Here is a 27,637-nt window from a genome sequence, read left to right as displayed (position 1 = left end):
TCTCAACTTCCACCCTAGCTCCCTGAAATCCTGCCTGACATCCCTATCCTTCTTTCCACCTATGTCGTTGGTGCCTACGTGGACCACGACTTGGGGCTGGTCACCCTCTCCCCTCAGGACCCCAAAGACACGATCCGAGACATCACGGACCCTGGCACCTGGGAGGCAACACACCAATCGTGAGTCTCTTTCGTTCCCGGCAAACCTTCTATCAGTCCCTCTAACTATTGAGTCCCCAATGACTATCACTCTCTTCCTATCCCCCCCTTCCCTTCTGTGCAAGAGAGACAGACTCTGTGCCAGAGATCTGCACCCTACTGCATGCCCCTGGTAAGTCTCTTCCCCCCCCCCCCCCCCCCCCCCCCACAACAGTATCCAAAATGGTCTACTTGTTTTTCAGGGGAACGACCACAGGGGATCCCTCCACTGACTGCTTGTTCCTCCTTCTAACAGTTACACAGCTTTCTTCACGCTTAGGAGGTACTACTTGCCTGAAACTCTTGTGTATCACTGACTCTGCCTCCTGAATGATCCGAAGTTCATCCAGCTCCCGCTCCAGTTCCCTAACGCGGTCTTGGAGGAGCAAGAGTTGGGTGCACTTCTTGCAGACGTGTTTTAAGTTTGCATTTGTACTTCATGCTGACAATATGGCATAATACTTTATCATTTCTTTATACAACCAAATCGTATTAAAGTTGCTTATTGTTGAAGTATATCTTTAAGAAAAATTGTAACTGAAGATTTAGAAGTGATGTAATTTTCGGTTTTGATTCTTTCTTGTGACAGGTCATGTTAAAGTTCCTCTTTTGGAGCCTGTTTCAGTTGTTTTGGGGCCTAATGAATGTAAATGCATTGTGGTTACAAACATTAGTAACCAGACTACCTTTGTGGTTGCTCAAGTATACACTCACGTGCAGAATGTGACAGTATCACTCTCTAAGGTAAGGAAACATTTCTTCTAAGGGAAAGGATTAGACGAACTAAAATAGATCTGTTCTTGAGATAATGGGAACTGCAGATGCTGGAGAATCCGAGATAACAAAGTGTGGGGCTGGATGAACGCAGCAGGCCAAGCAGCATCTTAGGAGCACAAAGGCTGATGTTTTGGGCCTAGACCCTAGACCTTGAAAATCCGATGAAGGATCTAGGCCCAAAACATCAGCTTTTGTGCTCCTAAGATGCTGCTTGGCCTGCTGCGTTCATCCAGCCCCACACTTTGTTATCTCTTGATCTGTTCTTGTTTTTGGTCCTCTGATATGTTTAACTGTTGATCAGGTGGAAAGTGCATGAAAGAAAAAAAAATCTAATATTTATTTATATACTTTTGGCCTCTTTAAGAGCAATATTGAAACACAACTTCTGCAATGCTGTTCGGATTCTACGGTGGAACATTGGGAAATAATATGAAACACACTTTTTTTAAAAAAAGAAGAAATTGTTCATGGGATGTTGGTGTTGCTGGCTTGGCCAGTCTTTGTTGCCACTCCCTCATTGCCCAGAGTCAACCACATTGCTGTGGATTTGATTCACATGTAGGCCAGAGCAGGTGAGGACAGCAGACTTTTCCCATTAACTGATTAGTGAACCCGATTGGATTTTTTAAAAAAATGACAGTGGTTACACGGTCACCATTAGGATGGCTATTCATTCCAGATTTTGTTTTTAAATTGAAGTCAAATTTCACCAAATGCCGTTGTGAGATTCTAACCCATATCCCCAGGCCTGGGTTCTGGATGACAGGTCCAGTAACATTACCATTATGTCACTGCTCACCATCAGTTTTTAAAGTCTGTTTTGCTGGTGATCTCCATTTCATTTCACTTAAATAATCTTTTGACCATTTCAGTTTGAAGAACCAGTAATTGGTTCAGTTGCAGAGATAATGGGAACTGCAGATGCTGGAGAATCCGAGATAACAAAGTGTGAAGCTGGATGAACACAGCAGGCCAAGCAGCATCTCAGGAGCACAAAAGCTGATGTTTCGGGCCTAGACCCGCTCTCTGATGAAGGGTCTCGACCCGAAACGTCAGCTTTTGTGCTCCTGAGATCCCATTGGTTCAGCCATACGTAGTTTTTTTTAATTTTACCAAAAGTTTTATGCCAACTGGTCTCCATGGCACTGTGGTTTAATACACGGTTACCAGTTTGGCAAGTTGTCCTTGAGAAGGTGATGAGCTGCCGTCTTGAACGACTGCGGTTCATGTTCTGTTGGTTGATTCATGATGCCATTCAGAAGGGAATTCCAGATTTTTGACCTAATGACACTGAATGAACAGCAATCTATTTCCAATTGAGGGTGGAGAGGAAAAAAAACACTCTACAAATGTTACAAAGAAGCTAAAATATAAGTGGAATTTAACCAGTCAGTCTGCATCAATTTGATAAGCTTGGATTTCAGTCTGCACTGTGAAAGGCAGATGTTTCAATGTGTTCGTGTGGCAATTGAATTAAACCTACCAACCAATGCATTCTAATTTGTACAGAGAACATTGGAGAATCTGAGCAAGCCTGGTAGCATGTGTGGAGAGAGAAACAGTTTACGTTTTGAACCCAATAACTTGTCCTCAGAAGAAATCATACCAGACCCAGTATTAATTTTATTTCTCTCTACAGATACTGCCAGACCTCCTGAGTTTCTCTAGCATTGTTTTTGGTTTCAGATTTCCAGTATCCACATTATCTTGCTTTCATTATAATTTTTATTATGGTGGTCTTTCTTTGTTATCCAAATGTAAGACTATTTTAAATTTACGTAAAGGTATTTAATTTAGCTGCAAATCCTGTTTCTCTGTAGCTTTTAATAGCAGTTAAGGCAGACGTGCAATTTCTACGTCAGTGATGCACTTTAAGGGAGTTGACTCACTTCCTGTTTCCTTTGTCTTAGCACTTTCCTGCAGATGCATCGTATACGAGTTCTAGTGCTGGCGTTGTGCTGATGTTAAACCCGGCAACATTCTACATTCGAGCTGGAGGAGAGCCAGTGACAGCAGTACTGTTTGCCCTGTCCTACAATGCTCTCGGTACATGAGCTGGTAGAGCAGTCTTGCCTTCAACGTAGTAAACTGTAGACCAAGACTGTTGAATTTATCATGTGGGTGTCTCCTGTGTAACAATAAAAACAGTGCCCTCACGTGTAAAACTGCTTACAGCAGCATTTTCTAAACGTGCAATTGCACAAATTTAAAACTGGGCAACATATCAAGTAAGAAATTTAAAAGGAGAAATACCATTCATAATTCCTTATTCACGTTTGCAGAAGTGGTAGCAAGCATTCAAAGATGGGGCCGGTGGTGGTTTGGCCAGCTGAAGACCGGTTTGAGACCTTGCATGTGGTTTCCTTAAGCTTTGAGTTACCAGTTGGCTTGTGGTGAAGCCATTTCATTTCCTCCCCTTTCTGACCTGGCAAACAGTAGCAGAGTGGCTCTTTAGTGCTCAACAATGTTTAAGTGGGCTCTTGGACAATATTCTCCCTGTGTCCTGAGCTGGTACCACGCAGACCGTATTCTGGGAATGTGAACACAAGGCTGTGCAAGATCTACTCAAGGGGATTGTGCTATGCTTTGAACAAAAAAAAAATCATATAAACGTAGCAACTAAGTATTAAAGGGAACATTGGCCAGATAGCAGATACAAGTCACCTAGCAAAGCATGGCCCTGCCTTAACAAATTTTATCATTTTAATAGCCTGCCTACAGAAGTGAAGATTTCTCATGTACTACTTTCATATATGGCTGACTCATTGCCAACAGACCCTGTTGGCTCAGTAATGCCTTCCATGAGCTGGTGTCCATATCTGCCCCTAGGCTTAATTCTTTTGGCAATTTGGACAGAACTAACATGTTCATAATATCTCCATCACTATTTAACCCTGACCTCAGCTTAGGACCCCATGTAATCTTCCTTACCAAGCCTGTTTATTTCCACGTCTGTCCTTTGACCTGCCTCTAAGTCTGTCTCGACTAGCCTACTGCTGATAGCCTGATAGAGGAGGTGATGGCCTTGTGGTGGGGAGGTGATGGCCTAGTGGTATTAGCACTGGGCTGTTAATCCAGAGACCCAGAATCACATTTGGGATCAAGACTCAAATCCCACCATGGCAGATGGTGGAATTTGAATTCAAGAAATATCTGGAATTAAGAATCTAATGATGACCATCCATTGTTGATTGCTGGAAAAACCCATCTGGTTCACTAAGGCCCTTTTAGGGAAGGAAACTGCCATCTGTACCTGGATTGGCCTACATGTGACTCCAGACCCACAACAACATGGTTGACTCTTGAACTGCCCTCTGGGCAATTACGGATGGGCAGTAAACACTGCCTGGTCAGCGATGCCCTCACCCTGTGAATGAATAAAGGGGGAAAAAAAATCAAACTTTGTTACCTGAAATTGAAATCATTCCATTACATTCCTGGCTGACCTTCAACCTCCACAATTTTGATTTATTAATTCAGATCGGCTGTCTATATCTTCACTTGCACCATGTCATGTTCACTCCACGCTCGCTACCGACATTGATTCCGTGTTTAGTATTGCCTGAACTTAAAAGTTTTAACCACGTATCCATGTGGCCCTGCAATCTCTTATCTCTATCACATCTCCCATGCCTAGGCACTCTTCCCATTCTGCATAATTTGTACACCCCAGTTTCCTCCCTTTCCCAGAGATGACTTGATTTCAGCTCCTAAACTCTAAACTCTGAATTCCACTCCTAAGCATTTCCATGATGCTTCCTATCTCATTTTAAAATATGCTCTTTTAATATCAATTTCTTCGATCAAACTTTTGGTCAGCTGTTTTATATATTTTATATATAAATATATGGGTTCGGTGGCCATTTTTGTCATGTTACAGTGAAGCACCTCATAATACTTTGGGAAATGTAAAGGAACTGTGTATACTAGTGTGGCACAGTTGGGAAAGTGGCATAATCCAGGCCTAGGCTCATGTGGGATAAATAGGTTCAAATCCAAACACAGAAACTGTATATATTAAAATTAATCAATTCACCTGGAATAGAAAGCTGGTTGCAACAATGGTAATCTTTTTTGGCTTAATGTATGGCCATCAAAAGTTGACTTTTTTTAATTTACCTCCCAACTTGCAAAGTGTATGTTTTAAATGCGTTTTAATAGACATGAATGTAAATTTTTTTATTGCTCCCCCCCCCCCCCCCTCCCCTTCCTTTCCATTTGTCATAACTTTTATGGGTGGTCTGTTGCTGCACATGTTAGTTAATTGTATGAATCCTGGTTCTGAGATTCTCTGTGGAAACCTAATATTCACTGACTTTTTATTAGCATTCAACTGATTTTTCATGAAGATGAACTGTAATGTCTGTCTTACCTTTCAATAGCAGGAGTCAACTTAGGAACCTCAGAATTACTGTCCAACGTTTTCATGTTCTTTTATTGACCTTTCTTCATTCTACCTTTCCTGCATCACATCCAAATCTGTACCTTTCGGATTGCTGAATGTTCTACACTTTTTCCACTTCACTGTTCGCAAGTGAGCCTTCAGTATTTTGTCTGCTCTTATCCTTTTGCAAAGCTACATCAAGACCACCTTTAAAAGGTTCGTTAAACTGACATCTTGAAGGATACATTCAGTCACTTACTCCAATCCCCCTTTGTACTTTGGGATGTTTTGCCACATTTTAATGCACCTTAAAATTCAACTTTCTCTTTAACTCGAGCATCTTGTAAATGTGTATGAATTTTTGGCACATCAAAAAGCCTTTATATGTTACAGTTTCAGATGGAAGTGCTGATATGTACATAGAGAGATAAAATAGGATTCTGGGTTACTTGTAAACTGAAAACACTTTGGAAATATTTTGGGGTACGATTCAACATTGAAACACAATATAGGCAGTATATTAGCTCTTAATATATTCTTGACTAGAAAACAAATTTCTATGGGATGTATAACACTTGGCAAATGTGCTATTGACTGTTTTACATCCCAGCCCCAGTTGAATTTCCCCCACAGTTCTTGAGCATTATAAATTTGAAACAATGTTTACCAAATATTCATAAACCAAAGGTGCTGACTCATCATCTTTCCTCTCCTTCCCTCAGATCCCGTACCGGGTGCCTGCAACACTGAATTTATCCTGGAAAATGACCCAAATTTGCACTTGGTGTACAACAGTTATGAAACTTCTGTTATGTTTGCACCAGCTAACTTGGGTGCCCCGAGGTAAGTCAGCAGTAGCATTACTTTTTGACAGCTGGAAGTGGTCTGACTTTTGCGTTCTCTGGCTTGGCTGGGAGAGGCTTTTGCTTTTTGTTTCATTTTAATATGACTGGTTGTCTATTTATTTTGCAAGTTGAAATGAATTAAAATTGTCATCTTTTCTTAGCTACAAACTTGTGTAACTTATTTATTTAGATGCTTTAAAACTGTTTAAAATCTGATTCCTAAAATGTGTATTTTTTTTTTGAATTGCATGATTTTAAATTATTCTCATGCTCTAGGCTTTTTGGAAAGATTTTTTTTATCACTTGGACATTAGTGCTACTGTTGCAATTTCCTTGATATAACAAAAGCTTGCACACACGTACAGGCAAAACTACAAAGGCCAGCATTTATTATCTATCCATTGTTACCATTGAAGGGAAGGTGATGCATCACTATCTTAAGTGTTTTAGCCTGTGTTGGAAGATACTCTCTCAGTGCCTGGATCTTAACCGAACAATGTCAAAAAAAGTGCATAAATTGGAGCTGATGGTGTTCCTATGCCACCATTGCCCCTGTCCTTTTCAGTGTTAGAGATTTGATCAATGTATTGTTATTTTATTTAAGCCAGTCTGTCTTGAATTACCGAATCTAGAGAACTGTTCCAGTTGTTCAATGTTCTGAAGATGTTTCAGCTGTGCTGGGGAAGAGTAATCCTCGAATTGAAATGTTAACTCAGTTTCCTCTCCATACTTGCAATGGAGAGAGGCTGGATGAGCTTGAGTTGTTTCCTTTAGAGCAGGCAAGGCTGAGAGGGATAGTAGTGTGGAGCTGGAGGAACACAGCAGGCTAGGCAGCATCAGAGGAGTAGAAAATCTGGTGTTTTGGGTCAGGATCCTTCTTCAGAAATGGGGGATACGGATGATAGCTCTGAAATAAATAGAGGAGGGGTGAGGCTGGGGAAAGTAGGTGGCTTGGTAAAGGTGGGTGCAGGTAGGCACTAGTGGGGGTTGGTCAGTGAGGTGGGAGGAGCGGATAGATGGGAGAAAACACAGGTCAAGGAGGTGGGGATGAGAGAGGGGGTTGGTCATTGGATGAGGCACCTGATAGAGGTGTATAAGATTGAGGGGGCACGGAAATGGCGACTAGAAAATAGCTGTTCCCCTTATTTGATGGGTCAATAATGCCAGATATAATTTTAAGGTAAAAGGTAGGAGGTTTAGAGAGGATTTGAGGCATGTTTTCACCTAGATGGTGGTTGGGAGCTGGAATGTTCTGCCTGGGATGGTAGTTGAGACAGGAAACCAGATGACCCTTAAAACGTAGTTGGATGAGCACTTGATATGTCACAACATTCAAAGCTACAGTCCAAGAGCTGGAAAGTGGGACTAGTGTAAGTTTAGAGTAAATTTTGTCAATGCAGACTCAATGGGCCAAAAGCCCTGTTCTGCTCAATGATTTTACTTGCTGAGTTTCTCCAACATTCCCTTCGCTTCAAATTTCCAACACCTGCAGTATTCTACTGTTATTGATACATTGGCTACTCACTCAAGGAAATGATGTGTGATGAAACCAATAATTATATTAGATTATAAATTTGTAATGAAAAGCACGACAAATGGAGGTCCAGTGTTTTTCTGAGCAGCAGGAGGGAAAAAAAAGTGAGCTTTAAGTATTTCCTTTGAAGAATGGCTGAAGTATTCAAGGAATTTGTTTGAATGGATAATTTATACTGCTAACTTGATGTTCATAGTGTTTGCTTTAATCTTGAAGGCAGTTGCTACCTCCTGCTTGTGATGTGAAGACAGATGTTTCGACACGATGGAGACTGACCTACGATATTTATCAGTATTTTCTACCGGAGACTGACCTCAGCATGGAAAGTTTATCAGAAGGAATGAGGAAAATGTCGTCTGTTCAAAAGATAGAACAGAATGGAATAAAGGTAAATAGTCATTGTAGACAGGATGGTATGAATCTTCAGATTTGAAGCTTTTGAAAACCCCTCATGATAAATAAGGTGTTTGTCACTTGCAACCGGAAAGATATTCAATTTATGTTTCCCTTTATAGTGGATTAATTTTGATCAAATATTTATATTAACTAGCCACTTTTGTGGAATCTAGCTGTATACATATTAGCTGCTGACAAGTCAAGCGAATGCACTTCAGGATTAATATTTATCTCAAAGCATTTTTCTCGTTTAGGTGGTGTGAAGGGTGCTATATGAATTTAAGGTATTTGCTTTCAGTAATTAAAACTGCTGTTTTCCTGACCGGGTATAGTTGGGCAAAACTGTGCCCCACATTTGCCAGAAATGAACAAAATGTAGGATTTATTTGTACTTAGAGCGGATTTCCTTGTTTATTGATAACCTTTTAAAACTGCGCGTGTTTGTGTAGCTGTTTTCGTGACCATGTGTCATACCAAAGTAATTTTAACATGTAGTCATTGTTGTAATGTATGAGACACAAAATAGTGAACTGCAAACTCCCACTAGCAGCTCTATTTTTCCTGTATTTGCCAGTTTCTGAGGGAGGTGATGGCCTAGTGATATTACTGTTAGACTGTTAAACCAGATAATGTCTGGAGACTCAGGTTCAAATCCTGCTATGGTTGATGGTGGAATTTTAATTCAATAAAAATCTGGGGGCTATGAGTCCAGTATTGACCATGAAATTATTGGGGGAATAAATCATTTGGTTCCCTGGGGGGAAGGAAATCTGCCATCCTTACCTGATCAGGCCTATGTGGTCTCCAGACCACAGCAATGTAGTTGACTCTCAACTGCCCTCTGGGCAATTAGAAATGGATAATAAATACGGGCCTGGTCAGTGACGTTCATGTCCTGTGAACGAGTATTTTGAAAAATGTGATTAAAATAATGGCCACAACACCAAGGATAACTCGCCTGTCCAACTTCAAAAGTGTTACGACAGCTCTTTGTTTGTCTGAATGGGCAGGCCAATCCACTTTAACCTGGGAAAGCTTTCAGAAATTATAGTGTAATTCAGGGTGGGGTCTCAGGAAAGTGTACTTTAGTCAAGGAAAGCTTTTTTTTTAAATTGGACACCATCTGTCCTCAAATTAAAGGTTTTTGAGGAGCAAGAGGTAATGCAATTAATGTGATGTAAAGCATTTGACAAAGTGCCAAGGCTTGTCAGCAAAGTTAGAGCTTGTGGCATTGAAACGAAAGCAGTAGGATGGATACAAAATTGGCTGGGTGATAGGCAGGAGTGATCAGTGGTGATTTTACAGCATGTTTGTGAAGGTGTTCCCTAGGAGCCTGCGACTGGATCTCTGTTTTTCTTGATGATTATTTCTTCATTGCTTGTGCACCCAAATCCAAGTCATGTCAAAATTTGCAGACATCAAGCTTTGGGGGCATTTTGGACAGTGATAGACTTAGGAATTGGGGGAATGGATGGATAAATGGCAAATGAAATTTTGATAGAGACAGGTGTGAAGTGATTTATTTCTGTAGGAAGAACAAGAAGAGACAATATAACTAGGGGACTGTGCAGGAACAAAGGCACAAATCATTTAGAAGCAGCCAGGAGGATTGAAAAAAAATTGTAACCCATGTAGGATTCTGTACCTTTACAATAAGAAAATTATACTTTGTATAAGAGTTTCCTCAACTGAAGTATGGTGTCCAGTTCCAGCATCCCACTTGAGAAAGGATGTGAGGGTTTTAGAGAGCAGAAGTAGTTAAAGCGCGTAGTTCCAGGGTTGAGGGACTTCAGGTAGATGGTAGATTGAAAAAGCCAGGACTGCTATCCTTGAAGGTGGGAAATTTTAGAGGAGATTTAATAGATACTCAAAATCATGAGACCAGTGGACAGAGGAGATGAGGCCTCAGAATGTTCCCATTTTTTAAAAATATTCGGTAACATTTATTGCCCATCCCTAAGAGTCAACAGCACTGGTGTGAGTTTGGAGACACTCGTGGTCCAGACCAAGCAGGAATGGTAGCTCCTTCCCTCGAGACCATTAATGAACCTTTTGGGGTTTTCCAACAATTGACAATGGCTTCATGGTCATCATTAGACTCTTGAATTCATGTTTTTAAACAAAATGTGGAATTAAATTCCACCAGCTGTTATGCCAGGGTTTGAACCCAGGTCTCCTGAACATTACCTGGGTTTCTGGGATTAAACACCAGGAAAATACCACTAGACTACTCTAAAGGTTGGAAGATCAAGAGCCAGAAGTCTCAAATTAATGTCAATTGGCAAAAGAAACAATAATGGGGATTATGGAAAAGTGTTTTTGGGGGTGGATGGGTATGCAACCAGCACTTGGGATTGGCCTATGTGTAGTTGGGTTTCAGTTGAATCTTTAAATAAGCCAGATAATTATCTGGATAGTAAGAATTGCAGAGCAACGAACAGAATTCTTTTTTTTGAGCGAGATGGCTAAGAATTAGGTGACTAATTTCTTATTTGCCCGACTGGGCAAGAAGTTGAATTTTAATTGAGGGGAAAAATGAATGGAAACATTGAAAATTGGATGAGGGCCTGCAGATACTTTTTTCATCCTTGCAATGACTCTCTCACCACCTGGTATTTGTTTTGTAGGATGAAATAAACTTGGTTAAACACTACCTACTTTAGCCACTGCTGCTTATACATGGCACTTGCTGCTGTTAGCAACACCCCCTCATTCTAAATTGAATTTTAAAAAAAAGACCTAGCCTCCATTTTTGAGTTGGGGTGAAGAATGATCTCTTTGTATGTTAATTTAGTCAATTGATAGACTTCAAGTCCCAATGCACTTTCTCTGACAACTGCAGATCACCACAGTAAATTCGTTTGAGCAGACAATAATTTATGGAAACTCTTATGTTGGCACTGGAGTGATATACAATGTCATTGTCCGGGACCCTGTTTGGAAAACCTCTGCATCTTATATCCCTGTGTCTACGTATGCCTGCACTTTGTCCTCTGCTGGATACCTCTGTGAGAATTCAGGTAAAGAAAAATCATAGTTGCAAGTAAACCTGCATGTATGACCATTTTGTAAAATATGCTTCTGAACTGTGAGAGGACACAAAACAGAATCAGTGGGAGAGTTTGAATTAGTGGCTAGCTAGAAATATGTCTGCTCATCAAGTAGATGCATGACATTGAGACTGAGAGGAAACCATTTTACTTTTGACATTTGCAGGATTCAGCTGTTGTCTAACTTTGAAAATACTAAAATCAACTTTACGTGGATAGTCTTTCAATGTATAAGTTGGGAGCTCACTGCTCAGGCCGTCGAGCCTGTTGTACCGATCATTTAAGGTTGTGGCTGATTAATCCACATTCCTCTCTCCCCCTACATCACCTATAACCTTAACTACAATTCTTAGAGTTATGTGAATTTCAGTTTTATAATCTTTGTTTGAAGTTCAAAATCTTGGGGTAAATTAGTTGGGTTTAAATAATTTAGTTGAAGTTGATAAACATTTAGCCACCTCTGAGGAACCAAGTATAAACAGAGGCATGGTGGCTTAGTGGTTAGCACTGCTGCCTCACAGTGCTGGGCACCCAGGTTCAATTCTACCCTTGGGCGACTGTGCAAACTCCACACAGACATTCTCCCTGTGCCTGTGCGGGTTTCCTCCCACAGTCCAAATATGTACAGGCTCGGTGGATTGGCCATGCTTAATTGCCCAAGGTGTAGGGAATGTGTTGATTAGGTGTATCAGCCATGGGAAATGCAGGGTTACAGGGAAAGGGTAGGAGGGATGGGCCTAGGTGGGAAGCTCTTTCGAGGGTCATTGTGGATTTGTTAGGCTAAATAGCCTGTTTCCACACTGCAGGAATTCTATGAAAATGTAATATTTTAAAAATTGCAGCAAGTAGTAATTTTCAGAATGGTTATTTGCTTTTGCATTTTACTTTTGTGGTGCAACCTGGATTGAAACTGGAAACTGAGACATTTAACTAATCCTTTTCATGTCCAGGTATAAAATATAGCTCATTTGACACTGATCAAGTATAGTAAAAGTATATTTAGGTTGCTATAGCAAAACGCTTGTTTGTGATGCCCGTGTAAGTACAAATTAATTCATTCAAAATTTATCTTTTATTTTGATTCACATCAGGTGGGATTACACATTCTGCACTTTTACTAAATGACTGCCTTTTATAATGAAATTACAGGTCTCTAACATGCCGGCTAAGATTCTGTTAAATTATATCAAAGGATGAACACTCTTGCTCAGCTTTTGTACTTTGACATCCAAGTTCAGATGGAGGTTTCTAGTATGCCTGACTCTTTTTTTTTTTTTTTTTTGTTCTTTTTTCTCTTTGTTAATAATTTATTCTTCAACAGTTTCCAGAAGTACAATAGTAGAAACTTGGCCACCTCCGCAAGCCGAAAAATTAGCTGCTGTTGCCAGAAGGTGGCTGGCCTGTGTAGTTCTTGCATTTTGTCTCCCATGTGGTTATAACTTTTCGCCAATGGAAAATCCAGAGCATTGAGTGCTTAGTAATGTGTAACAATTGATCGTTGCATAATTGTTTACCAGTGCAAAGTTTGTATGATATTTAAACAGAGTGCAAGGCGCATAGCTGGGTTGATTTTGTTTGTCATGACAAATTTATATGTCCAGCTGTCTACATGTTTCTTAATATCTTAACCGAGTTTAAATATTCAATAAATTATACCTTTTGATTTTCCCGGATATTCCACAATTTTACAACCGCTTTTGTTTGCAGAAATGTTTTGTGAATTAGTTGTTGATAGTTTTATCCCAGATGACCAACCCAAAAAGCAGTTTTGTTTTCCTACCTGTCCTAGAATTCATTCATTACAGTGTACACTGCAGTCAGGTCAGTCTTAACCATCACAACATAAGCATGCACAGTTTCATAACTTCCCTCGTACTGGTGAATTGTTGCAGTACTTCCTTGATTCATACTACTAGCTTCCTGAGAAGGGAAGGCCACAATTCCATCCAGTTGTTGCTGGCTGCCTCTCTTTATTTTTGGTATACTCGTGACACATTTCAACTATCACTTTGAATTCCAGATCGCTGTGCCCACAAGCCAACTCAGGGCATGCATACCTGCCTCATAGCTTTTAAACTTTATTCTTCCCCTTTTGCCACTAGCTTCTCCAACTCAGCTTCTCTAACTGAATTATTAACAGTGGCAATGCTGTCTGTTGTCAAATCTGGTAGCACGGCTTTATCATATTATTGGCTGTATGAAAATTGTTTGCAATCATCTGACAGAATGAACATTAATATGGGTAGACAAGGACACTTCTCGGCGAAGCCTTTTGTCTTGCACTCATCCAGACCTTGTGAGCATACAGATGCAAAGGGGAACAACATTTTAAAACTGTGGCGAGGTTCTTGGTGGTTTTTGAGATTTGACAGTTAACTGCTAAGCTCTACCAAGGTGTTTTTTTTAAAACAATAGTCCATGCCTTGTAATACTTAGCACATTGTTCTGCAAGCTAATATTTTCACCTATGAAAATATAACTGCTTCTCCTCAGCCCCAATGAATTATTGTAGCTGTCCACACAAAAACCAAGGAGTGATAATGGTTTTGAGATGTCTCATTGTGTGAGAGGAATATTGTAAAATATAAATTGTTAATAAAAACGTTTTTGTTTCTAGCTGGAGTTAAGCAGGCTGTCAGTTTGCTATTTGACTGTCAAACCAAGCCTGTTCATATTTATTACTTTTTACTTTTCATATGACATCACTGAAAATGTTCAGTTAATCACGAACTAACAGGTTCAACCCCAAATGAAGTATTTTCTTTTTGTTTAAATTTGCAGATAGAAATTTCATCTATGTGCAGGCTCTATGCACAGTACTCGGAGTCTATGGCTTAATACTCTGTTTGATTGGACATAGAATCTTTGAAGCAGGTAATTTCTAAAAAAAATTACTCTTTTACATATGGATTTTGTATTGTACTATTTTGGTATAATTAAGTTTATCTGCCATCTTCCTGGAGTCTTCCTTTCTTCCCAATGATAATTTTAATTGTGGATTGGCACCATCTTCCTCAAACAGCATTGGTTTTGTTCAAAACCAATGCAATTCAGGGGATGTGGACTTCTCTGGCATTTATTGCCAATCTTCAATTGCTCTTAAAGTGATGGTGAACTGCCTCCCTGAACTGGCCATCTGGTATAAGGATATGCATCAGTTTGCATGAGCACCGAGAAAAATCACATTTTGTCAAAGCTGTGCATGTTGCACTCGACAACTCACATTAACTACAAACGTTAAAGGAAAGTTGACTTTCAACTGACATAACAAGGTCTAGAGCTGGATGAACACAGCAGGCCAAGCAGCATCAGAGGAGCAGGAAAGCTGACATTTCGGGCCTAGATCCTTCTGCCTTCCTGCTCCTCTGCTGCTTGGCCTGCTGTGTTCATCCAGCTCTACACTTTGTTATCTCAGATCCTCCAGCATCTGCAGTTCCTACTATCTCTGAAAATCAACTTTCAACTGGATGAGACACGAACTGATTGGTTGGCAAGTAATATTTCATGCAAATTGTTCTGAGGAGGACAAGACTGAAAGATTAAATAATTGGCTTTTAAGTGATGCTGAAGTTCTATATTGAATGGAAAAACAAAACTGTTCGATTCTGGCAGAGAATAAAGTCCAAATGCTGAGATTTTGGGGATTAAGAAAGAAAAGTGCTGTCTGGAGGTTCTGTTTTTGAGTAGAATAGAATAATAATTGGTAGGAAAATTACAGATATACACTACACAACAGGGCTGTATGGTGGCTGTGTTAGAATAGCTGCCTCATAGGATCAGGGTGCCAAGTTCAGTTCCGCCCCGCCCTCGCATGTCTGCATGTGGGGAATTTGTGCATTCTCCCCATGTCTGCATGGGTTTCTTCTGGGTGCTCTGGTTTCTGCCCACAGCCCAAAGGTTAAGTAGATTAGCCATGCTAATTTTCCCATATTATCCAAGGACGTGCAGATTAGGTGAATTAGACATGGAAAATGCAGGGATGGGTTGGGGGGGATGGGTTTGGATTGGATGCTCTTTGGACGGTCAATGGGCTGAATGGCCAGTTTTCACTGTAGGGATTCTATGATTCTAACTAAAGGCTAGTCTGCTGGATGAAGGGTCTGTTTCCATGTATTATGACTCTATGATTCTGTAATGGGTGCCATTATCTTTCCATCACTACTACTTCTGTTTTCCTTTTCTTATTTTCCCCATTAAATGGGGCCAGCTAATAAATATTTAGTTTCCACATGACCTGGTCCTGTTGCTGTTGCACTCTTCACCATTTTTGATTACAGTGTTATGATATTATGGGTATCCTTAATGGGTAGGTGAGTGCTGATTTCTAAGTCAGACTAATGTACTTTTATTTTTCCCCCCACTCCTCCCTTTTTATAGAATTTCTTTTCTTTGGATTTTTGGTCTTTGGATTCATAAGCTTTGTGTTGGCATCGCGATTCACTGCACTTGACTTCATCAGTAAGTATGGAATAGAAAATTCAGCTTTTCAAATATTCTTTGAGTTTCCAATTTATTCAACTCGGCACTTAATATGGAATGGCTGGAATTGTTGCTACATGGTTTGTCTTCTCACCTCAAGATGAGTTCTCAATCACGTATTGGTTTTCTCAACAAAAGCTTAACCTCTCTTTCACTTGGGAATGTGTTGCAAAACATGTTTAGCTGATTTGGTTAAGGGAATGCAAACTTGTTAAGTTCGTGATCTTGAGGAGCTAGGCCAATGGGACAGGGTATGGCAGATGAAGTTAGGGACACCAGCACCATACCACAAGGTTCCTAAAGGTATCCCGTGGTTGCTTGGCCTGACCACTGAAGCAGTGTCCTCACAACAAAAAAGGTTAAATTATCCCGTTGACTAGCTGCACCAACTATGATGAAACACATAGAATATGTATCTAGCTGTAACCTAAAGTCACTCACTGGGTTTGAGGGAGAGCTAATGGGAACTGCAGACGCTGGAGAATCTGAGATAACAAAGTGTGGAGCTGGATGAACACAACAGGCCAAGCAGCATCTAAGGAGCTCAAAAGCTGACGTTTCGGGCTTAGAGAAGGGTCTAGGCCCGAAACATCAGCTTTTGTGCTTGTTAGATGCTGCTCGGCCTGCTGTGTTCATCCAGCTCCACACTTTGTTATCTCACTCACTGGGTTTACTATGTTTAACTTAGTGAATGGTTTAATTTTTATTCTGTATTGAATATCAGTGTTGCTGACAGAGTGAGCATTTGTTTTCCTTGAGATGGTGGTAACCTGCCTGTTTGAACCACTGCAATCATTTGATGTATTTACACCCACAATTCTGTTAGAGAGAGAAATCCCACATGTTGACCCTGAACGAGTGGGCCTTAGTTCTGTGACAGGATGATGAGTGGCTTTGAGGGGAGCGTGCTGGTGTTAACATGCATCTGTTGTCCTTGCCCTTCTGGGTAGTAGAGGTCATGGGTTGGGAAGTTGCTGCCTAGGGAGCTTTGATGGGTTGCTGCAGTGCATCGTACAGATGATGCACACTGCTGGTCCTAGGCTGGAAGCTTCACAGAGAAAAAGGTTGAGAATCCCATCAGAACGAGAGAATCCAGTTCAATTCCCGTCCTTTCTGAAATGAGAGAATTCTCTACCATTGGCGCACAGTAGCGCGTCTGCTGATGGTGCACAGTATTTAAAATGCGATGTCCTAAAGGCGCATGCTTTCAGGCCTTGCGGTTGTTGCCAGTTTTTGGCATAATTTGATCTCCTTAAGACGTGCTATTCTATTGTTTTCTTTCTAGAGCGGTTCCAAATTACGGTGGCAGCGGGACTGCTAGGTGGTGTGGTAGTGACCCTGATTAGGGGCATTTTTGGTGTTCCCATATCATGTGTAACATTCGTGGGAACGGTGCTGGGATTTCTGGTAGCGGCAATTATTTTCTTTACTCCGCTTGGTAAGTCAAAGGTAAAAATCTATAAAGCTGTTGCTTTTGTGGAAATCCATTTCTGAATTGTGTGATATCAATTTAGAGAAACAAAACACTTGGCTCAGTACACTATCTCATTTATTCTTTCCATCCCTCCTACCTCCTGTATCCAGTTAGCTTCCAATTGTTATTTTGCAATGACTGAAAGGATCTAAGACTAGGAGGTCCAGCTGGTTTCTAAGGTGATATGAGCATGTAGTGTTTTCGCTGCCACTTTTAGCCTTCCTGTTGTATTTTGGTTTATGAATATACTGAACATTTCTATTGTTTTGGTAAGTTTGCACCTTACTGTATAGATAGGTAGATAGATTTGGCGATTAATTGTATGCCCATAACCACCCTAGTAGTAGTCACGGTTTGGTAAATAAGTATGGCTCTGAAGTAGGTGGGAATATGATTATGGTCTTGGAAAGTAGGAATAGAAGTCTACTACCCAGCCCCCACGTCACTCAGTAAGATCATTGCAGATAGAGTTTCATATCCCCACCTCCTCCCCCCCCCCCCCCCCCCCCCATAACTTTTGATTGCTTGTATAACGATCTTGGGTTAGTGAAGAGGAATGAGGTGGCAGACGATGCAATTGTGGAATCCCTACGCTATGTAAAGAGGCCATTCAAGCCATTGAGTGTGCGTTGACTCTCCAAAGAGCATCCCACCCAGAAGTACCGCCTCACATCCTCTCCGTAACCCTAAGCTTACTATAGCTAATCTACCTAGCCTGTATGTCTTAGGTGCTACAGGATAATTTTACTATGGCCAATTGACCAAACATGCACATCTCTGGACTTTGGGAAGAAACCAGAGCACTGAACAGAAATCCATGCAGTCATAGGGAGAACACACGCACTCTACTCTGACTGAGGTTGGAATTGAACCTGGGTTCCTAGCACTATGACATAGCAGTGCTAACCTCAGCCACCATGCCGCCCCATGTCAGGGTGACGTAGTGGTTTAACCTGAGAGTTGCCGTACCTCAGGCAAGAGACTGTTGAGAAAGAATTGAATCCACTCTGCTGGCATCACTGTATTGCAAACCAGCTGTCCAACCAAATCAAACAGCATCTGCAAAGAGAAATTCTGTGATCCCACATTTAGAAGTGATGCACGTTTTAATTGCATTTTGTCCTCAGCACAATCTGATCACAGGCTGTTGAGCATACTATGGGAGTTGCTATCTAATTTATTCTGAAATAAGAGTGCTAGACAGCCTCACTGTTAGCCTTGGCATAACGTTACAGCAGTTGTGCATTAGGTTGTTTTCCTGCAGAAGTTGTCCTTTTTGTTTGATACTACAGGTCAGCCAGCATCTGTGTCTACATTTTAAGGGTTTTTTTTTGCCAAACTATGCAATTGAAGACAATGTGACCAAAAACATCCTTGTTTACTTGCTGACCAAATGTATGTGGTGTCAGCCATACGCATGCTTTTGTGTTAAAGGTTTGTGTCCATGTTGACTTTGTCATTGACGAGGATTACTTTTACTTGTTCTTTTCAAAAAGCAAACTTTACTGTATTTCGCAACGACATCAACTTCTGGATTATTTTTGCCTGCGTGATGCTGTTGGTGCCAATGGTTTTGATTCTGCTTCCAAGGACAGTGAGTACCTGTATTTACTTTGCTTTCCCAGTTCAGTCATAAGCTTTCTCAACTGTGAAAAACAGCCCTTTATTTCGAAAAAGTATTTAGAGTAACAATTTCAAATGATGCCCTTTGATCTGGCTTTTCACCTTGCTCAGTCTGACCTGCATATATCCTCATTCCATTTCAATTCAATGAGCTAGCGTCTTCGAGATCTTAAAATGTGCCCCATCTGTCTGTGTCTGGTTGTTTTATACAAACGCTGCGAAAGGGAGGGTTTAACTAGTCTCCTATTCAACATACGTTCAACTAAAAATCAAATTCTGGGCTAGAGTAATACTGCATTTACTGGCATTTATCTTTATCATTGTATAATTTTACACTGGATGCTGTATTGGGAGATTAATGTCCTTTCAAGTTCCTGCAAAAGTTTAGACCAATTAATAGTGCAATGTTTTAGTAAAGAAGTTGATCCTGCAATGGCACCTGAACTTGCTGCGCAGATCGTAATCAATTTCAGCCAGTAGAGCCTTTTTCCCATGAAAAGTAAATTGTTAGAGGACCTTTTTAAACAAACGTTTAAAGATTTTCCTAGTCCATTCACTCACTCCCATTATTTCTTTAGCTGCACCTGATTTGACTCTAATACACCATTTATCCTGTTCCTTTCTCAATCCTCAAGTCTCATTGGTTGAGGAAATGTGTGGGGGCAGGTCCTGTTGTTCACTAAAGTCCCGAGTGTCTATCAGCATTACCAGCTCGTGTTTCAGGTGCAAAGTTTTATAACTGGAGGGAGGCGAAAGGGAATGGGCTGCATTTCTGAAGTGACCCACTCGATGAGACCCATCGACCCACCACTTTGCATCGGTATAGTCTTCCAACTTATTGTATTTATTCACGGGATGTGGGCATCACTGTCGAGACCAGTATTTATTGCCTGTCCCTGAAATCAAGAGTCAACTACATTGCCGTGGGTCTGGGGTCATTTGCAGGTCAGACCAGATACGGTCAGAATTCCGTCCCTGAAGGCCGTAGTGAAACAGGCTTATGACAACAATCAGGTTTTATTTTATTTCAGGTTTTTCATTTTTATTCAAGAAAGATGTTCTCGATAATTTCAGGTTTTTCATTTATTTAATTTGAATCTTACCATCTACCACCATGTGATTTGACCTCCCTTTCTCAGAACATTAATCCTCGGTTCTAGTTTACTGGCCCAATTACATTGCCATGGGACACCACCTCCCCTAAACTTCTCTACAAATTAGAGACACATCAATGCTCCCTCTCGCTGGAGATCAGGCATGTTACAGACATTAGTATAAATCCAAACACACTTTTTTGGTGTTGGTTTGAAGGTAGTTACTTTGGGCTTCAATGGGCCTAATTTTAAGGGAAGGCGATGGCCTAATGGTGTTATCACTGGACTGTTTAATCCACAGAACGTGGTAATAGCCTGGGGACTCGGGTTCAAATCCTGTCCATGGTGGATGGTGAAATTTGAATTCAATTTTTTTTAAAATCTGGAGTTTTCAAGAAGATTTGTAGCTCCTGGTTGTGGTAGAGATGTAGACTTGTTCGCTGAGCGGTTGGGTTTGGTTGCAAGCGTTTCGTCACCCAGCTAGATAACGTCATCAGTGCGTTGGTATTGGTATTCTGATCCGCATGTAATTTATATGCGTCAGTTTGTTGAGTTGGCTGGTGCCACTTTGGGCTTGGTTTCTCTGTGGTTTGTACATAAGGTTTAATTCAGAGAAACAGAGCCCAAAAGGTGTTTGTTACCACTTTGGGCTCTGTTTCTCTGAATTAAACCTTATGTACAAACCACAGAGAAACCAAGCCCAAAGTGGTACCAGCCAACTCAACAAACAGACGCATATAAGTAACAAATGGAGCAGAACACAAATGCTTCACCAGAGGCACACTGACGATGTTACTGAGCAGGGTGACCAGAAACGTCAAACACATCAGCTCAGCGAGCATGTCTGCAGCCTCAAAACAAATCCTGGAATTCAGAGTCTAATGATGACCATTGTCAATGGTTGGGAAAAACCCACTTGCTTCACTAATGCCCGTTAGGGAAGGAAACTGCCATCCTTACCTGGTTTGACCTACACCTACAGCAATGTGGTTGACTCTTAATTGCCGTCTGGGAAGTGAGGGATGGGCAATAAAGGCTGCCTAGCCAGTGACACCCTCATCTGACGCTATCACCAATTCGTGTAGTAGAAGATTTAATGGAACTCTGAGTTGGAGTTTCTGCCACTCAAATTTATACATTGTTACTACGTGCATGTGTAATGACTTCAGTAATAATGCTGTGAAGTGGGGCTGTATTTTGCTGAATCAAGTATTAAGTTCATTGCTGTTAATGTTTTGTGTTTTTTTTAAAACAGTTGAACATCATCACTTGTGCACTGGTTGGATCTTATGCTGTAATTATTACGGTTGGGGTATATGTCTACACCAGCTTGACATTCATAATTCTCAATATTATTAAAAGGGCAATATACCCAGAGTTTGCAAAAGTGGAGAGCGATGCTCCTTTCCAGCGTACTGGTGGGTATTTTGAGTAAAAGATTCCTCTTGAGGTTAATGAAAACTGTTTGTAGTTTTGTTTAGGGAGGTTCTGATTTAAAATTTATCACCACTTTTTTTTACATGGGATTGCTGAATTACATCACTGTTTGAAGTCCACTTCCTCTCATGAGAAAGTAATTGGTGATTTAATTTGATTTGCGGTAGTCTCATGTACCCCAGTAGAATGAAATAGTTTGTTCTGCATGTAGCATAGGCGGATCACAACATTCAAGGACATGCAGATCATAAGGTATTTGGACAGTGAGACACAAGTAATTTTTACAGACTGAGAATTGAGGTTTTAAAAGTGTGGAATGGTTGTAAGAGAACCCGACCTGCTGTAAAGAGCCCAAAGAGTCCCCGAGTGTTGCGTGTTGAATCTTTTGCCTAATGCAGTCAGTGGTATTTGAACACACTAGGGTTCCAATGTTTTTCTTCTCTACAATGCAACTTCACTAAGTAGGGATAGCCGCAGTGCATATATATAAATACCAGTGGGATAATCATAGAATCTTTATAGTGTGAAATCAGATCATTCAGCCCATCGAATCCATACTACCCATCCAAAGAGCATCCCACCCAGAACCACCTCCCAACCCATTCCCTGGACACTATGGCCAATCCATCTAATCTGCCCTTCTTTGGACTGTGGGTAGAAACCCATCCAGCCATAGGGAGGCCGTGCAAACTCCACATGGGCAGTCATGGTATAAGTGCATAAGGAAAAACTTTCCTTAGAAAGGAACATCTAATGAAATTTCAAGGTCCTCACGGAGTATAACTTAAAGTTTTTTAATTCTTTCTTCTCCCAGATTACATTCTGACTGCTTTATGGATAGTGCTGTTTGTAAGTGGTACGACATTGCAGTTGATTTTGGAAAGAAATAGATTACCTTTTCCACCCTGTCCATATGATAACTGGAAGAGGAGGAGATCTGCTGCCTTTGGAGAACGAACACCTTTGTTAAGGCAGCCTGAAATATGACTCTACAGCATTTTACTGTAGCGTGTTAATTTACTCATTTCTATATTGTTTGGCCCACGTTGACATTATGGAGTTCTACATCAACTGTCTTCCAAATGTAGAATTGCATTGTCTGTGGGTGTTTCAGGTTTTAAATTGGGATATCCATTGAATTGGTTTTGGAGGATCCTGAAATGTATTAATTTTTGAACTCATTTGAATTGAATATTTGCCACTTTATTTGGAAGAAAAGAGAGAACCATTTGTTTATTATTACTAACTGCAGGCTTGAAATAAATGTGTTGTGTGTATTTGGTAGCACCTACTTTACATTTTGGGGTAATGCTACTCTTTTAATTGTATTTCTATCACTTTTTTTGCCCTTTACCTCTGAACTGTACAATTTCATTCTCTTTTGTGATACCTTGTATATTTGTATGTGAAATGTCAATTGTCAAATACTGTTTCTTTTGAATTTAATTTTTCTGATTCACGTTTCTAAACACCTGCAAAAATGCGGTCAAAAATATTTTTTAATTAAATGGCTTGCCTTTCATATGGGTATTTACAAAGTCACTTTCACTTCTGGATCTGCAATGAATGAGCAGGTGTAGCGAGTAGAGTAGTTGACTCTGCTCTACAGGTTCAGTCTCTGCCTGGTGCTGATTTAAGGATCATGATTAGGATGATAATGAAGGGATTGATAGGTTCATTGCCTTTGGATCATAGCCAGGGATATTGTTCATGCTTTCCATCTTGCTAGTCTGCAAAGCTGCTATTGAATGAACCTTTTGTCTGATTGCCAGATCAGTTTAATCAATGCTTAGAACATGTAGGCACCAATCATTTCTGTCCAATCTTTCAGTCTAGACAGAATGTATACTCCATTGCTACAGTGAAAGATAAGGGTTTAATCTAACATATAATCCACATTGTATTTAGTTTCAATGGCACAAACTTCTGATGGGGCAATGGTCATTACAGTAGCATAGTGTGGAGTTGGGTCAGGACTCTGCAGAAAAGTTCACCAACTCTGAACCACAGTTGGATATCCAAATTGATTAGTTACCCAGGGAAAGTTGGGGGAATTGAAACTTGTTTTAATGCCCAAGTACTGAGCTAACTGAAACCCCTAACGCCCCCCCGCAACACCCAAGCTAAACACTGTGACCCCTCATCTAGACTGGAATCTTGAAACCCAAGTGTTTTGGGAAACCTCAGAAGGTCTGATAAGATGTATGAAGAGGGAAATATTTGACTCAAATCAACTAATGTTTTGGAACAAAACATTTTCAGAAAAATCATTTGACTCATAATGTTAACCATCACTGCAAGTATGTTTCTATTTATGTTCTGTGTGGAACTGTATTTAGTCTAAAAATATGAGAAGTATTTGAGTTTCCAAATCACGTGCACTTTAAATAAAATCTTAAAGTTTCTACTTGTATTAAATGCTTATGTTTATAACTTAATTACTCCATTTTAAAATTCCCTAAATTTTATGTATATTACTGTTACTGTACCTTGGGCCAGTGCGTGCCAGGGAGAAAATGGTGTTTTTTGATGCATGGTGTCAGTCACTCTCTTTTTATTATTTTGCATTCATTCGTTCCTTTTCACTATTTTCTCTCCCCTAGCAGCTCTTATCTTTTATTCACACCTCCAAGCAGCTCAGCAGAGTAGAGAAAATACATAATCCAATTCAGAACAGCAAGCCTAGCAACATTCTCACTCCATGTCCCACCAAATAATAACCAGCTTTGTGGCTTCCATCACTCTCTAGCTTTTAACTTACCTACGTTTGTTTAACTCTATCCTATTTATTAGATTACTCTCTACAAAACAGAATGGTTTGTAGTATCTAATCTGTATAACTCTGCTTTTGTAATTTATTGAACTTACTTCCTGCCAACCAAATAGCCTAACCATCCTGAAAATAGGAGCAGGACTAGGTCATTCGGCTCCTGAATTTGCTGTGCTGTTCAGGTATAGATTGTTGCTCCAGTTAAACATCAGTCGTCTGCACTATCTCAAACTCTTCCTGACCATTAACTAAAGTCCTTTTAGGGAAGGAGACTGCCATCCTTACCTAGTCTGGCCTACATGTGACTCCAGACCCACAGTAATATGATTGACTCTGACTCTGACTCTGAACTAACCCTCTGGGCTTAGTGATGGCAATAAATGCTGGCCTAGACTGTGATGCCCTCATCCTGTGAATAAATTTAATGAAGAACCCTGTACATTTCAGTCCTGTATGGCCTATCCTGTATTCTGGTGAATCCTGTATGTCTTGGAGGTCTCCTGATATTAGGCCAACTGACTTTGTTGTTCTCTAAGTATATTCTTCCTTAGATTGTGGAAATATATTTATCACCTTACAGTCTGCAGAAAACATTTTGGAATCTAGACAATTTTCAGATGATGATCAGCAATGCATCCACTGTCTGTGATCATCTTTCATCACTTTCCATAGAGAATTGGGTCTAAGGGACTTGCCGATCATTCCTATTAATTTTATCAATACTACTTTTTTATTTACTAATTGATCCTTTTGGTTCTAAAGTATGAGGTTTTTTTTCATATCTTTCTCTGTAAAGAATAAGTACATTATTGTTCAGTTTCTCTGCCTTTAAAATTTTGATAGATATTGCTGGCAGACCAACATTTATTGCCCATCCATGGTTCCCATCAGCAGGCGGTAGTGAGCTGCCTTCCCGAACTGCTGCAGTCCTGATTGCTGTAGGTAGACCCACAGTGCTGCTGGGGAGAAATTTCCAGGATTTTGACACTGGAAGGAATGGCGATTATATTTAAGCCAGGCTGGTGAGTGTCTTGCATGCTCGACTCCAAGTTGTGTTACCTCGCATCTGCTGCCCTTGTCGATTGAAATGAAAATTAGAAGGTGAAGTCTGATTCCACAATTCTGTCTCTAGGCAACAACACCTCCATGATAATCCTCAACACCAGTGCCCTGCAAGACAGTGTACAATCCCATTTACCATGCTCCTTATATACTCTTGACTGGCTAAAGTTAACTCTAACTCCATTTACAAAATTGTTGATGACACCCACTGTAGTGGGTTGGATCTCAAATAATGAGACCGAATACAGGAAAGTGACAGAGAGCTTAGTTTGTGGTGTAAAGGCAACAATCTCACCCTCTAAGTCAGTAAAATGAAGAATTTGGTCATTGACTTCAGAATGTGGAATGGAGGACATGCCCCTGTCTGTTAATGCTGCTGAGGTGCAGGTGATCGAGAGCTTCAAGTTCCTAGGAGGAAATATCACCAACAACCTGTCCTGGTCCATCTATGTTGACCCTATAGTCAAGAAAGACACCAATGCCTCTATTTCCTTAGGCTACAGAAGCTCAACATGTCCACAAAAACTCATCTTTTTTTTAAATATAGATGCACCATACAAACACCCTATCCAGATGCATCACGGTTTGCTTTGCTTTGGTTTGGTAACTGCTGTGAATGAAGCCTAGTTCACTGTCCCAACCAGGCTTGCACCCATTGTTGACTCCATCTACACTTCTTGCTGCCCTAGGAAAGCAGCTAACATCATCAAAGACTCCTCCCACCCTGGTTATACACTCTCTTCCGGCAGGCAGAGGATACAAAAGTTTGAAAGCACATACGAACAGCTTCTTCCCTGCTGTCATCAGACTTATGAACTGACCATTCGTACAGTAGATAGTAGGAACTGCCAATGCTGGCAAATTTGAGATAGCACAGTGTGAAGCTGGACGAACACAGCAGGCCAAGGAGCCGGAAAGCTTGACGTTTCGGGTTGGGACCCTACTTCAGAAATGGTGGAGGGGAAGGGGCTTCTGAAATAAATAGGGAGATGGGGGAGGCGAATAGAAGATAGATAAAGGAGAAGATAGGGTGAGAAGTGACAGGTCAAAGAGACATGGTTAGAGCCAGTGAAGGTGAATGCAGGTGGGGAGTTAAGGAGGGGATAGGTCAGGTCAGGGGGTGGGATGAGGTTAGTGGGTAGGGGATGGGGGTGGGGCTTGCTCGGAAACCCTGCAGCCCAAGGGTATCGACGTGGACTTCACAAGCTTCAAAATCTCCCCTCCCCTGACCACATGCCAAAACCAGCCCAGCTAGTCCCTGCCTCCCGAACCATTCCTCCCACCTCAAGGCCCACCCGCATCCCCTACCCACTAACCTCATCACACCCCCTGACCTGTCTGTCCATGGACTGACCTATCCCCTCCCAGTATGTATTTACTGACAGCCACCTTTTCTTTCTTGATATTACCTTAAACTGCAGTCTGACCACCCCCCTAAATATATTTCCCACATGCTTTCTAGTCTCACAGATGTGCCACAACTTCTCCAGCAGTTGCTCGCTTTCTGAGACTGGACCTCTTTTTTTTTCTGCAACTGGTTATATTTTCTGTCCACGTCTAGACCATGGTTAGAATTCCCATATACTGTGGGGTGGAAATTCCACACTGCTGAACTACTCCACTATGCCTTAACTTACAGTTACTTCATTTTGCTTTGCCTTAGCTTTACTCCCTTCTTGCTTCTACTTATAATATTCAACAGCAGCCTTTTTTTTAGTATTTCAATTTTTCTGCTATGACAGACACTCCCTTACAGCAGTTTCTCACCAACCAATCAAGTCATAGCTTCCCAAAGATATCTCTGAGGTACTCGCTCCCTTTCACTCTCTCAATCATTGCCTCTCTCTCTCACTCCCATTCACATTCTTCTGATATCTGGGTCTGTTTTCTCTTTAAGTTCCTTTAACCCTCTTTTAAAAGATCTGGATCTATTTCCCTTGCTAATAAGCCTTAACTAATATATTAATGTTTATTAATAAACCTTACCCCCATGGAAATCTTGTTAATATTTAGCATAGTTTACTAGTTTTAATAAATCTTCTTTCAAAAGCAAACCTGCTCGTTTATTCCCGCTTCTGTGTACTATCGTGTTTCCCCCATTTGTCTTTACACATGTTGACTCTGAACCTGTAGGTTCTCCATGGCCTCTCTTCAATAACTATCATCTGCATTGCTTTGTGCCCAGCTCTGTTCTCAGTCTTCTTTGGTGCTCTCTGAATCAGTTCAAGGAAATTAATTATATTTTCTTATTGTTTAGGCATAGAATCCCCACTGTGTGGAAGCAGGCATTTCAGCCCATTGAGTCTACGCTAGCCCTCTGAAGAGCATTCTACCCAGACCCACAGCCTACCCTGTCCCTGTTACCATGTATTTCCATGGCTAATGCACTTAACCTGCACATCCCTGGACACTGTGGGCTGTTTAGTTTGGCCAATCCACATAATTTGCGCACATTTGGACTGTGGCAGGAAACCCACGCAGACACGGGAGAATATACAAATGTACAAACTCCACA

General features: G+C 40.8%; 1 protein-coding gene across 2 annotated transcripts in view; it reads left to right on the top strand.

The window, feature by feature from the left end:
- LOC125459540 (transmembrane 7 superfamily member 3-like) overlaps window positions 1-23,666 on the top strand; it is a 31,230-nt gene extending 7,564 nt beyond the window's left edge. The window contains exons 2-13 of one of the 2 annotated variants that reach the window (XM_059652170.1): window positions 787-941; window positions 2,885-3,020; window positions 5,551-5,574; window positions 6,081-6,201; window positions 7,954-8,125; window positions 10,976-11,153; window positions 13,965-14,057; window positions 15,561-15,641; window positions 16,948-17,100; window positions 18,633-18,730; window positions 21,109-21,271; window positions 22,105-23,666. In XM_059652170.1, the coding sequence (XP_059508153.1) occupies window positions 787-941; window positions 2,885-3,020; window positions 5,551-5,574; window positions 6,081-6,201; window positions 7,954-8,125; window positions 10,976-11,153; window positions 13,965-14,057; window positions 15,561-15,641; window positions 16,948-17,100; window positions 18,633-18,730; window positions 21,109-21,271; window positions 22,105-22,277 (1,547 nt within the window). In that variant the 3' untranslated portion in view covers window positions 22,278-23,666. The remainder of the gene's footprint in view (window positions 1-786; window positions 942-2,884; window positions 3,021-5,550; window positions 5,575-6,080; window positions 6,202-7,953; window positions 8,126-10,975; window positions 11,154-13,964; window positions 14,058-15,560; window positions 15,642-16,947; window positions 17,101-18,632; window positions 18,731-21,108; window positions 21,272-22,104) is intronic. The other variant, XM_048546094.1, reaches the window with a different exon arrangement.
- The last annotated feature ends 3,971 nt before the right edge of the window (window positions 23,667-27,637 follow it).

Source organism: Stegostoma tigrinum, chromosome 17, assembly GCF_030684315.1.
Source record: "Stegostoma tigrinum isolate sSteTig4 chromosome 17, sSteTig4.hap1, whole genome shotgun sequence".
In the NCBI taxonomy this organism is placed as follows: Eukaryota; Metazoa; Chordata; class Chondrichthyes; order Orectolobiformes; family Stegostomatidae; genus Stegostoma; species Stegostoma tigrinum.
Note: the sequence above shows the minus strand (reverse complement) of the source record. Positions and strands in the feature narration are given on the sequence as shown.